We start from the raw sequence: 12,734 nt of genomic DNA, 5'->3' as shown, positions 1-12,734 counted from the left end.
GGATATTTGGTTTTGTCTACAAACTCTGATGTCTTGTTATTCTCCTTCTTCCCTTTTTCAGATCGTTTACCAATATGTTGAACACTTCAAATTTTAGCGCAGATCCTTTGAACTAGTGTTGAAAAGTTTTAGGCAACCTTTGCCTACCTTTTTTCAAATTTCTTACTGTTAATCATAGCTATGAATTGGGGATAAGGTTTTAAAGGTTTTTTTATGTTTTGAATAAACAACACTAATGTAGACTCTCTGCTGTTGCAGTAATTGTCTCACATTTTTATTTCATTGGCAGTGTGATTTAGTTTTGAATATGTATTTGGGTCTTCAGTTTTACTAAAGATAAGATTATACGCAGAGGAAGGCATGGAAGTAAGGTTGTGTCATGTTAAGATTTGTTTTGGTGTGTTAGAAGAAAGCCGTCTCACAATAAAATGTATATTACTTTATTCCATGTTACGAGAAAAAAAAAAAAAACTTGAAAAGACAACAATACCTAGCTGTAGTGTTTGTATTCAAAGTTAATATGAATGCTTTTATTTGTGTGTTGTTAATCAAAACACTGGGGAATAAGAATTCAGACTGAATGCAGAATGTATATTGCTGCATTAGAAAACACAGTTGTTATTTTTTATTTCTTTTATTTTACAGAATGATACCTTTGCTGATTTTGATTCCATGACAGATCGCCTTTTAGATGAAATTATACAGTATATACAAATTTATAATCTAACCCTTTCAAAAATCAGGTAATATCTGTTCTATACTATTTATAGAAATAAACTTAACAGTAGAGCCCTTTGTTGTTCTGAACTGTGATGCTCAGAAGCAGGCCACGAGAGAGAAGGGAAAGAGAAATTTATGAAGGGGGAAGAATAGGGAAAAGGAGGATGGAGGAGAGAGGGAGTTCCCAGCTGAAATAAAACTGAACAGTATTGTGAGTTCACTGAGTCCTGTTGGTGGTTGTAGGGCAGAGTGAGTTGCTCATTACGTTTCCGGAACTGCTGTCCTGTGCCTCCTCAGAGATCCTGTGTGGTAGTGGTCTGTGGTAAAACCGATAACATTTTGAGAAAGTAGAAGGAAACCGCAGCAGTGCTATTTCTAGATCAAGTTATCTTTCTTCTGGTTTTAGTCTCCTCACCAAGTATGATACGGCAGTTTGTCATTCCTACAGGAAAGTTCAGTGTGACATGCGACATTAAAGGGAAGCTGCATGGGAAGAATACTTCATTATTTTGATTTTCTGATTGTTCCATCTGCTAAAAAGCATGTTTTGCATCGTAATGCAGAGGGCTCATCCCAGCGCTCTTCTTCACATTTTAGTTATTTTCAGGGTATACCTGTTCTGTTTATTTTTTCACCATAGGGTGCACCATTTGGGCAGACTTTCTTACTGATACAGCTGGAGTTAGCTCACTGTTAGATGACAGGAGCAAATAATGTCCGACTTCACCCATTTGCTTAGACATCCTCAAATTATCCCTCTGTAGTGGGTTTTGACTCACTGGTCACTGTTGCATATCCTACAAGTTTCTGCATACTCATGTATTTGATAGGCCTTGTTCAGCTAGAGAAAACTTCTAACACGTTTAAATGTCATCTCACTTCTTAAACAAATGTTAATGTTTTGAGATATGACATGGTTAATTTTGTCTGATTTGGTGATTTTTTTTTTAAAAAAAAGCATTGTGCGATTGCGTCTGTTGCGCAGAGTGCATGTGAGCACCCTCAGCATCGGAGGCTTCTATACCCACCAGCACACACTGATATTTTTTCTTTCCTGTGGTCAGAAGGCAGTGATGGATATATCCACCCAGTTCCTTCTCATTGTTCATATCTGAGAATTGAAGTCTCTTCTGGTTTGCTGCATATTTTCTCATAAAACTTTTGATTTGTAAATATTTTTTCAGCTTTATTTATTGCCTGACGCATGAAAAAAAAGAAATTACAATTTCTGTTTGAGCTTCCTTTTCAAGATTTACAGTTGTGTTTTGGCTTCACAAAGCAGAAGTCTCCATCTATCAGCTTTTGCTTTTCTTAAGAGAAAGTTATGTCTATCAGCAAATCCTGCAGCTGTTTCCTGGTAGCTGCATGAGAGATCTTTCAGAAAGATGTGCTTATGTGCAAGTCCTTGAAGGGATAACCCAGAAAGCCCAGGAAAGTACTCTTGAGAAAACCTCTGTTGAAGTAGCCACTGCGTTCCTAACTCATTTTGGCTGTCCCACTGTGAAGGAAGCGGGCTGTGTCTAGCTAGCCACGCTCTCCTGAATGGTGCTAGTTTCTCTAAAATCTTCTGTGTACTGAAGGAAATGTTCTCTGTACAAGTGGTACTCAATAGCCAAGTCAAATTAGAAATCAGCCTCCAGACCTGTAACGATTCCATAAGGCAAAAAGTTCTAAGGCAGTGCCCTGTCTTAGAAAAGCCTGCTCTTTTACATCCAAAATCTTATATGCAGAGGTAGGTAGTATCTGTTCTGGAAGGGGCTCCTCAGGGCAGTGGTCACAGCATCGGGCCTGCCAGAGTTCAAGAAGCATTTGGACAACGCACTCAGACACATGGTCTGATTTTTGGGTGGTCCTTTGGGGACCCAGGAGTTGGACTCAACTATCCTTGTGGGTCCCTTCCAACTCGGGATATTCTATGATTCTGAGGAGGTAGGCTCTCCTTCGAGCAGCTGTCAGAGTCCTGAGGTTTGTGGTTTCTCTCTTCCTTCAGCAGAACAGAGACAGAAGGCGTACAGTCAGACATCAGCATCTGGGGCTTCACTGGCAGAAGAATGATGTTCTTGGTGGGGTTTTCTACCCCCTTGGCCTTCGGTCTGCCTGGATTTATTTTCTCATATTTTTGACCTGCCCACATGATCTTTCTTTTCATCGTTACCCCGTTATCAGTTTTTCTGTTCTCTGTTGTCCCTCACACCATTTTTATTTCCTGACTTACAAGACTGTGCTTCTGCGGTGGCCATTAATTGGCTGTTGGGGACCTCAGGCGTATGACAGCTGTGTTTGCACTCTTCCACGCTGTGTTTTATTCTGGTGATACACCTTTCAATCCACACGGAACATCTATGTGTTATTACTAGAAACTACAGAGAAACTAAACCAACTTTAGACCTGAGTTGTTCCTTGACTGCTAGACAATTGTTGTCACAGCTAAAACCAACTAAAATCACCTCAGGCCAAGACAAGTCATGAGAAATTCTGAGATTCTGTACTGGCCAGTCAAAGCAAAGCTTCATATTTAACGTGCTACATTTTTGTACTGAGATGATAAGGGGCTCTCCATGTACCATCAGAACCCTGAGCCACACTGTCTTGTCAACGTAATGAACCGACATGTTTGGTACTGCCAAAGCTAATACCTGTTACCGTATCCATACACCCACCAGCAAGTGCTTTGGTTTGCTTTGAACAAAATCTTTGTTCTTAGAACAATGTGGCTAGGAAGTGTGAACAGGAATCTTCACTGAAACCAACAGCAATCTATTTCTAAGAATCGCAGAATACTTTTTGTTTTAACGGACCACTGAAAGCCAGTTGGGCCAGCTACCCACCCATATGAGTGCCACCTTCAAAGTTAGATCAGGTTTTGATCTACTTTAAGTAAAACCCAACTTTGAAATTGCTCACTTAAGAAACATTCAATTTTTAAATATATGTAAGGATGGAAGCCTTTCCAGGTCATTATCTAACTAGGAAATTAATCACATGCTTTTGCAGCATAGTTTCAGAAACCATTTTCCTCATGTTCGATTCTATATACGTTTCTGATCACCTGTACTGGACTTTGGCCTCAATGGATTTTTCAGCTTGTCATCCTCTTTTAAGTAACATTGGCTCACTCCTCACCTCCAAAAATGCATTTTTTCATGCTCTGCATACATGAAAACATCTGTTCTCTAGTCAGACTCTGGACTCTGTCTAGTGCAGTCAGCAGTGTCTCATGGTGACCAGAGACAAATGTTTAGGTAAAGAGTATAAACAAAGGACATACAATAGGGTATATATACCCTATTATTCATGTACCTCTTGGCACTTTAGATAGAGTTCCTGAGCTTGAGATTGTTTCAGCAATTTCTTTTGTTTCTTTTTGATTATGGCTTTTGATTGATATCTTTTTCTTCCATCATTTTTTTATTCTTGGACATGATCTTTCATGTATTAACACAGAAAAACAAGGTTTTACTGTGTGTAATTTCCCAGTATGATCTGAATTTGGAATCCTGAGGCATAAAGCAAATATAAATACTACACTATAATTCTGTTCCTTTAGTGTGTTGTGTTAGTGATACCTTGTATTCAAAAGACAGTAATATTGCCACCTGCTGTTCAGAAATGCATTGGTTTTTCAGAGCATCCCACAGTTGTAGGTATCTGAAACAATGAGTAGCGTGAGTTACGTTTTTGTCTCGCTTTTTTCAAAGTCTTTCTTACCACACGTGATTTGAGAAAATCCCTGAACCTTTCTCTCTTAGAAAATCCCATTAAAGGCTTATTGCATGTTCACCCAAACACCTGGGTTTGATCACAATACATTACAGTAATTTTTGTTGTTTTTCTAGATCTTTACAAATTAAGAAGTGTTTAATCTCTGAAATATGTTCACATAGCTAATTGCAAGCATGTGTTGTTTTTTTTTTTTCCTTCTTCTCAAATGGGTCTTTCATGTTTCTGAAGTTTTGGTTCAGGTATGCCCATATTCTTAAGGATGATAGGATTGACTGATGGATCACTTTGTTTTCCAGTTTAAAAATTGTCCTTTTTTATGGTATAATACAAGAGTTTCTTATCCCTTTATGCCATTTAGTAAATGGTGGTTGAACTCTCAAAGAGATCATCTCTGCTAATGTTCAGATCTTGTTTAGAAAATAATCTCTTCCAGGAGCTATAACTGTGGTGCAGACCATCTGCAGGATGAACTTACTCAATTTCTGTGGGCATTTTCTTGTTCCTAAAGAAATAATAATAATAGCCTACAGTTTGGGTTTTCTTGTATGGTCTTCATGATGTACTCTAAGAGAATCGTTTTAAATCTTAGTGTTCAAGAGATTCAACAACTCAGTATTTTAGTTTTCAAGCACACCCCTGTTGAGCTTATAATGTGACTGTGACAACACAGAGGATACATGTTTTTTGATTCAAAATTAGGTAAACGTAGCAGGCTGTGGCAAAGAATTTCTGATACCACAGCAATTTTGAAAATCTAATAGTAAAAGTGACCAGAAAAAATATGCATATATTGTTAAACTGTGTTTTGGTAACAAACAAATAGCCTATTCCAATACCCAGAAATGCACAGTTTTTTCACAGTTTAGGAGTGGCTCGGCAATTCTGTGGCCTAATGTTTGACTTTTTTCATTTAGCTTTAAATTGGAATTTTCAGAGCTAGTAGTTCTTGCATGGGAAGAAATCGAATAGTCAAGTAATTTGTTAACAGTATATTTTATATAGATACTAGTAGCTTTGTTGTAGCTATTTTTGTCAAAGAATGCAGTGATGCAAAGCATATTGTAAGGGTGACATTATGGATATAATGTGGCAATTATGTGATTCAGCCACAATAGTTCTAGCAGAGATTTCCTGTATATTTTTGGATGGTGGCTTGTTCTCTCCAAGTCATGAAATTACTTCTGTAAAACAGGAAGACAACTTTTTTCTTTCAATTTTGCCTGTCTTGCCTGTACCATATCCTCCTTAACTCGGTGCCTAAGTTAGTGCGGTCCTTACCTCAGCAGGGATCTGTAAGCATGACTGCATGATAACTAGAAATGCTTTCTTTTGTAGTGTCCTTGCTAAAGAAATGCTTTGTACAGATCTGTAGGTATGACCGCAGGCAACTCAGATGAAGTAATAATTATAGCCACATCAAGTTAAAAGAGTCCTATCAATCTTCCCTCTAGCTTGATTAACCAGGCAAGCAACTAAATGTAACATTCTCTTGGTAGACAGATAACTTCAGTTGCCTACCTCAAGCTGATTATCACTTTTTTTTGGTCAAACTGTTAAGCAGGTTTGAGATGTTGCTTCTACTTTATAATATTCAGATTTGGTTCAGTAATGGTTTTCCCCCTTATAGGAGTACACTTTTGGAATCATTCTCCAGCACGTTGATTCAGTAACTCTCATGCATTTATCATACTGAATGTCATCACGTGTTGAAGCTGTGATTTATTCAGTCCTGTACATCTCAAAATATTTTCTGAATACTTGGTGCTAAGGGAAATAGACCCAGCAATAATCCTGGTTTTGGGTGGGAGGTGTTGGTCAAGGGATAGTTTGTTTTCACAGTTTTTCAAAAACAATGTGTAAAATAACTTTGAAGGAGCTCAGAACATTTTCGTAATGAATTTGTGTGGCTTGGGATGTATGGAAAAGCTGTGTTTCTATTATTTCCTAAAGTACAGGCTTTTGAATGGAAACTTTCATTTTTTTTCCTATGCTCCTTCAGCATTTTATTATACCAGTTTTATTTCTTGCTATCTAAAAGAAAAACATAAGAAGATTGCCATCAAATTCTGTTTTTCTTTTTAAACAGCTTTATTGGACATTCACTGGGTAATTTAATAATCCGTTCAGTGCTCACAAGACCTCGATTTAAATATTACCTCAACAAACTTCACACCTTCCTGTCTCTGTCTGGACCACATCTTGGTACCCTCTACAACAGCAGTGCTCTTGTTAATACAGGTATAATATTATTATTGGTCGTATAAGTTTAGGGAAGGCTTTGTCCTTGAAAAGGATTTAGCAGTTAGATGTAGTGTGCAGGGTTATAAAAGCAAAGTATCGATAAAGATGTGCAGAAGATGGTTGACAAACAAGTTTTCCAGTATGTTTGATTCAGGCTTTTTTGTTACACCTTAAAGAAACTCCAGCTTTAATGTATTGAATTCAATTTATTATAAACTGAATTTTAATACACTTAATCTGCAAAGCAAGTAGGTAAGATGCAGTAAAACAATTCTGAACCATTAGTATTGTTTTCTCTCTCAAAAATATCTTACAGCCTTTTCTTATATTAGCAGAAGAGGAAAGGCTAGATGCCCATGAGTTATCCAGTATGTTCCTGCAGATGTGTCTCGTCAATGTCTGTTTTTCTGAAGACTAAATATTGCTCTAGGAGAACTTGTAGAAAATGCTTTTCAAATAAATTCTAGAAAATATTTTCAAGTAGCATACAAATTTTAAATAAATTAAATATGAAAATTTGTTTCTGAGTTTACCACCTGCCTTGGAGGGTGCAGAAGCAAACTGAGTAACCCTTATTTTCAGTAAATACAAACATGCTCATTAAACTGTTCCGTGTACACGCTAAATCATGAATAAAATTACTTCATTTGGTGCCAGCTTATTTATTGATTGTCCAGTTGCTTCATACAAAAAATAAAAAAAAAAAAAAGAGGAAAAGCTTTTAACTCAAATAGGATGGGCTTAAAAAACGTTAATAGGAATTGTTGGCTAATGGCAGTTATGATGGTACTTTATGGAAGCAAACTAAGATTTTAGAAAATACCAAGAAAGACCTTCAGTAAATTGTTATTTTTAAAAAATAACTATTTCCCTGAGGGTTGAATCAGCACATAAATAAATTTTTGAGGCTATAAGGACTTGGTTGTGTGCTTTTCTTCTGCTTGGCAAGGGATGTAAGTTTTTTTCTGAAAAAACAGCCAGTTGACTTGCTCATTGACCAATAAAGAGGGTACAAAATCATAGTATAAGTATTAGTATGGTTTTCCTCCCAGAAAATTCTGCTTCTTTTGTTATATTCTTCTTCCAAGTTATATTTGATGATTTCAACGCTGCTTTAAAGTTTATTTCTCAGATTTCTAAAAATATGCTTGTTGACAGTGATACTGTCCTGGTTTTTAACTGGTGAAACCACAACAGATACATATTTCAACATTATAATGTTCTAATATTCTGTAAATCACTGAAATAGAGTTTGTACATTGCCTTATGTTGAACACTAATTCACTTTTTGTAAGTACACTTATTTTTGTAGGAGGGCATGTACATTAATTGAAACAATGGTCTTCATGCTTTATACATATAGGCAAGAAAAAAAGGAATAATTTTTTTGACTTTTTAAGTGTTACAGTGCTGACATGAAAAATAATACAGTCACATCTGAGAGGCTAAATGTATGTATGTTACGTACTTTATATTAATTTTTGTATTTTATTTTGGATCCATTCTCATATTGTATCTTACAATGCAGGACTGTGGTTTATGCAGAAGTGGAAGAAGTCTGGCTCTTTGTTGCAGCTGACGTGTCGAGACCATTCGGATCCACGACAAACATTCTTATACAAGCTTAGTAAAAAAGCAGGTACACTTTGTTAATATTGGGTGTCTTCTAAAGACCACTGTGTGTAAATGTGAACAGGAAACCTAGAAAAAAGGTTTCCAACAAGCTCTTGTTTCAGTTTCATCAAGTTATTTTGGTTTTAGTTCCGTATTTTTCAAGTAAGTAAATGGTAAAACCTTTTTTTTCTGGAGATGGACCACATTTAGACTTTCCTTCTTAACTAATGAATCTAAGTTTTGAGTGCAGCCACTACACTGTATATGTCAGCTTCCTCTTCAGCCTCTGAAGCTAGTTATTTCAATGTGATGAGTCAGGTACCTCCACACTTCATAAACTTTGTGAGAGTTCATTTGACAGGTATTTTGAAATGTGTGTCAGCCAAGCAATTGTGGAGCCAAAGGTGTTCATGATGTTTCGTGGAAAATCTGGGCACATTTTTCTGTCAAAATGTTTGTAGCAGCTTGTTACAGCTGAAATTTGGTCGAGAGCTTTGGGCAGCAAGAGATTGACATCCTTGTTCCTGTGATGTCTGATGTATTAAAACTTACAGGACTTGGAAGAAACAGAAAAGAATACGAATAGAAATGATAGATATGTCATAAACAAATCCCTTCCATCTATATCATGCAGCTCTTCCTTTGTACAACTTAAATCCATCTGTCAGTATTTGCTGAATGAATAGTCACCCAGAGCTTATTCTACTCAAGTTCCTTAAGTTCTCTACCTCAGTTTTCCTTCACTGTAAAAATCTTTTGGAAGGATTTTCTTTAAAGCAACCAGTGAAAAAAGAAAAAAGTTTTCCTAACAGTTGTTACAGAGCCTGCTATTCACGTATTGTAATTCATCCTTTGATAGGACTGAATGAAAATTATCCAGTTCTGAGACAAAAAATTAAAAATGTGAAGAACATATGGTTCGTACTCAAGCACTAGGTGCTTATTGTCATTAGTTGTGGTCTGATTTTTGTTCGTTTTAAAAATAGCTGGTGCAAAATTGAGTTTGTTATTTGCCAGAAAACTTGGAGTACATTGATTAAAACCATTTTCATGTTATGTTATGCCTGATAAATATAACTATATGCTGGAATATTCATCTAAGTGACAAAACTTTGTGTTATGAAGTTGATGTTGTCATTACTTGTTATTAGTACCTTTAAGCTAGAAGGAAATGCATCCACCTAAACATGGATATCTATGATTTAGAATGTGTTCATTGGATTGTTTGTGTACAAGTACATCTACATAAGAGTTTTGTTTGCAGAATTCCCTCAGATCTAGTATACAGTTAACTCATTTAGAAAGTGAAGTCTGGGAGCGTATACATTTTATTTTCAATTAAATTGTCAAGGCAGAATGACAGACGGGGTATTTTAACAATCCTCTTTGTATCTTTCTGTTGTATAAATAGGAATTGATTCTTAAATTGTAAGTGCTTTTTGAAATGATTGATTCAATAAATTATAGCAAATGACAAGTGATGATGATAGTGATGAACTAAGTATCTGCTTTTCTGTAGCATTTTATGAGGCTTGTCTTTGAGCTACTTTTGCTTCTCTGCTTTTAATGGAGTGTTATACTTGTAGAATATTTTTAAAGTCCGGTACAACTCATTTATTGCCCGATTACTAAGTGTCTTTGTCAAAGCAGAAAGAACAACATTAAGAAGTTAACTTGTTGTTGAAGCAACCCTAAAAGGATCACTTTTATGTTATCTTCAAGAATTCTGAAAACAAAATAATTTGGGGGGACATGATAAGTTACCCTATGAAAATAAATAGTTATTTTGAAGAATAATAGGGTGCAGCAGGAAGAAATGGAGACTTAAATATTTTGCAATTTCTGATGGGATTGTTATTTAAAAAAATATGTATTTTCTTTCTGGACTTGACCATTCAGAAGTTACTAAGTTAGAACTATTTCATTTCTTACAGTTACCATCATTGGTACTTGCTGATAAGGTGCAAAATCTAAACTGATCTGCTCATTTAAAAAAAAAAAAAAAAAAAGTAGTAGGATAATTCAAAATGAAGAGAGTTCAAGTTTATAATAATTCCTGAATTTTAAGTTACTTAAAGTACTGATCATGTTGGCAGGTGAGGCCAACTTATATTGGCTTTAACTGGTAGAAAACTGAGATTTCTGCTGTTGCTTCTTCGTAATGATATTTCTAAGAATTATCTTCTTTAACAACAATCTCCTTAAAATTTGCTTGTCATGTCTTCAGCAGCCACAATCTGTCTGGTAACTTCTGGGGTCTTGGAAATGATTGTTAGCTTCATACAGCGACAAGAAATGACAGCAGGTTGCCAGCTATGATGACACGCAAGCTGTTCAATACAAAAACAATTGTAGCAGCGCAGATGAAAAAACAAATGAAAATGACTGTGTTCTGTGTAAACAGAATTTCATGTTGTAGTATTAATTATTCAATAAAAACCCAAGACTGGGCTTACTTGAAATTAACTTGATAAGATTTTTGGACAGAAAAATAAAAATATATATAGTATTATTTTCTAATTGCTTGGCTTTTAGACGTTAGTATGGTCTGTTTGCTCAGTGGAAAAGAATGCTTCTTGTAACTGAACACCTAATATTTGCCATAAAACCTCCAAAATGGTAGTAATACAGACCTGTCCTCAGAAGGATAACTGGAAATTAGTGAAGTATTATCTGAAACCAGTGCATGGATGTGTTGCTCAGCACAGCACCGTGTTGTGATTCAGCGACAAGTTCGGAAATTTATACAGCTTCTGATTTCTGCTTCCATTTAATCTACCACTGATCTTCCACTTACTCTGAGAATTGGGCATGCTCAAATTCTACAAGTGATACTGTACCTTCATTTTTTTTCTAACAAAAATGGAAGAGTTAGGTAGTATATGAAATTCTAAGTGCCTATTGGCATATTTTTTTTTCTTTTAATAGATTGAAGAAGGATATGGGTTTGATCAGGGTTTTCAAATACATTATTTTTTCAATTGGAACACATTGTAGTTTTTGTCTGAGGAAGTGGAAAGGCAGTAGCTCAGGTAAAACTGAAGATGGTAGGCTGGTTTTGACGTTCTGATTGTCTAAGAACAGTGCTAGGGATGTGTAGCATTTGGCTTTAGTTTGGTTTCAGACAAATCTTTTGTGTGTGAATACTTGGCTGAGAACTCCAGCACATTGTTCAGTACGGGTATTAAAAGCAGAGTCCAGTTCCGTCAACTGGTCTTTGCTGACAGAAACTTGAGCTTCTCAGTCAGCTCAGACACCAGGAATGAAGACCCTGGAGACAGATCCCAAGTTGATACAAATTTTTATAGGTCATTTGGAATTAAGGACTTCCCAAATAGACTGACTCCAGAACTTCGGACAGAACTTGTTCTCTTAAAATGAATGTTTGTGAGAAGTGTGGCCTGCTGAGACTTGCTTCCAGAAGGAAAACCTCCAAATACTGTTTGCTCATGGGAAGGAGTGCTTCCTGCAACAAACTTTGGAGTTGTGAGTTTTTCTTCTTCAGCTTTATTTATGTATTCTTTTCAGTCCTGTTAGTCAGTCATAGACTATGCCTGCATCAGCACTTTAGTTTGGCTGACGAATGCATTAGGAAGCAAATCTCTTCATCATTCCTGTTTGCTTCATAACACGGTGAGTGAGCATCAGCAGCCAAAGCATGTTCCAGCCACGGCACCAGACAGAGCTGGTCCAAAGTAAACTCTACTGAAATGGGCATTATGATGGATGAGGGATTCCTCACACCAACAGGCTTGCTGTACGGTTCTGTTCCTTTTATGCCACAGAGTTCACAAATGTGAGTGCATAGCTGTGGTCTCTTTCAGGGTATTTTTGTACTTATGTAGGTAGGCTTAGATTCATGTGTCTTAGCACTTCCACAGGTCTTGATTAGCAGGATTCTGATCTGCTTGTTTATTACAGTATCTCCCCCCTTTAAAAATACATGTTTCCCGAGTCTCTGAAAGGAGGAAAGGAAAGTTGTTTGTGTTTCAGTTCATGTCCACATTAACAATAGAAAAGCCATGAATAAGCATGGCTGATGTTTTCTGCTTTGAGATGTCTCTTATGGAGAGTGAATTTTTAAGCCATGATTCCAGCTTTGTGTGTGATGTACTAACTTCACAAAACAGTGCAGAAGACAACCTGCAGGAGAGAGAGCTGCCTTTCACGGCGAGTTTCTGAAGTCTCTATTACAGACTGCATTTTTGGCAAAGCTTCCAGATCCCTTTTTCCAGACAGGTCTGTAAATGGATAGAACTGTAGGAAATGTTTGCAGTACAGTACCTTGACAAAACTGAGGAGTTTCATTCAAGTCAAAGCAGCCAGTTACAATGTGAGCTACTGATCTAACATCAAAGCTGGCCCTGTTTTGAGCAAGCGGATGGGATTAGATGATCTCTAAAGGTCTCTTACAACTTAAATTAATCTATTCTAGG

General features: G+C 36.5%; 1 protein-coding gene across 4 annotated transcripts in view; it reads left to right on the top strand.

The window, feature by feature from the left end:
• Nucleotides 1–12,734, top strand: part of FAM135A (family with sequence similarity 135 member A) — an 82,565-nt gene that overhangs the window by 64,100 nt on the left and 5,731 nt on the right. For 3 of the 4 annotated variants that reach the window (XM_035321057.1, XM_035321059.1, XM_035321056.1), the window contains 3 exons: nucleotides 646–743; nucleotides 6,530–6,681; nucleotides 8,213–8,323. In XM_035321057.1, the coding sequence (XP_035176948.1) occupies nucleotides 646–743; nucleotides 6,530–6,681; nucleotides 8,213–8,323 (361 nt within the window). Of the gene's footprint in view, nucleotides 1–645; nucleotides 744–6,529; nucleotides 6,682–8,212; nucleotides 8,324–12,734 lie in introns of those variants that run through there. The other variant, XM_035321060.1, reaches the window with a different exon arrangement.

This window comes from Oxyura jamaicensis, chromosome 3, assembly GCF_011077185.1.
Source record: "Oxyura jamaicensis isolate SHBP4307 breed ruddy duck chromosome 3, BPBGC_Ojam_1.0, whole genome shotgun sequence".
In the NCBI taxonomy this organism is placed as follows: Eukaryota; Metazoa; Chordata; class Aves; order Anseriformes; family Anatidae; genus Oxyura; species Oxyura jamaicensis.
This window is presented reverse-complemented; position numbering and strand designations above follow the sequence as displayed.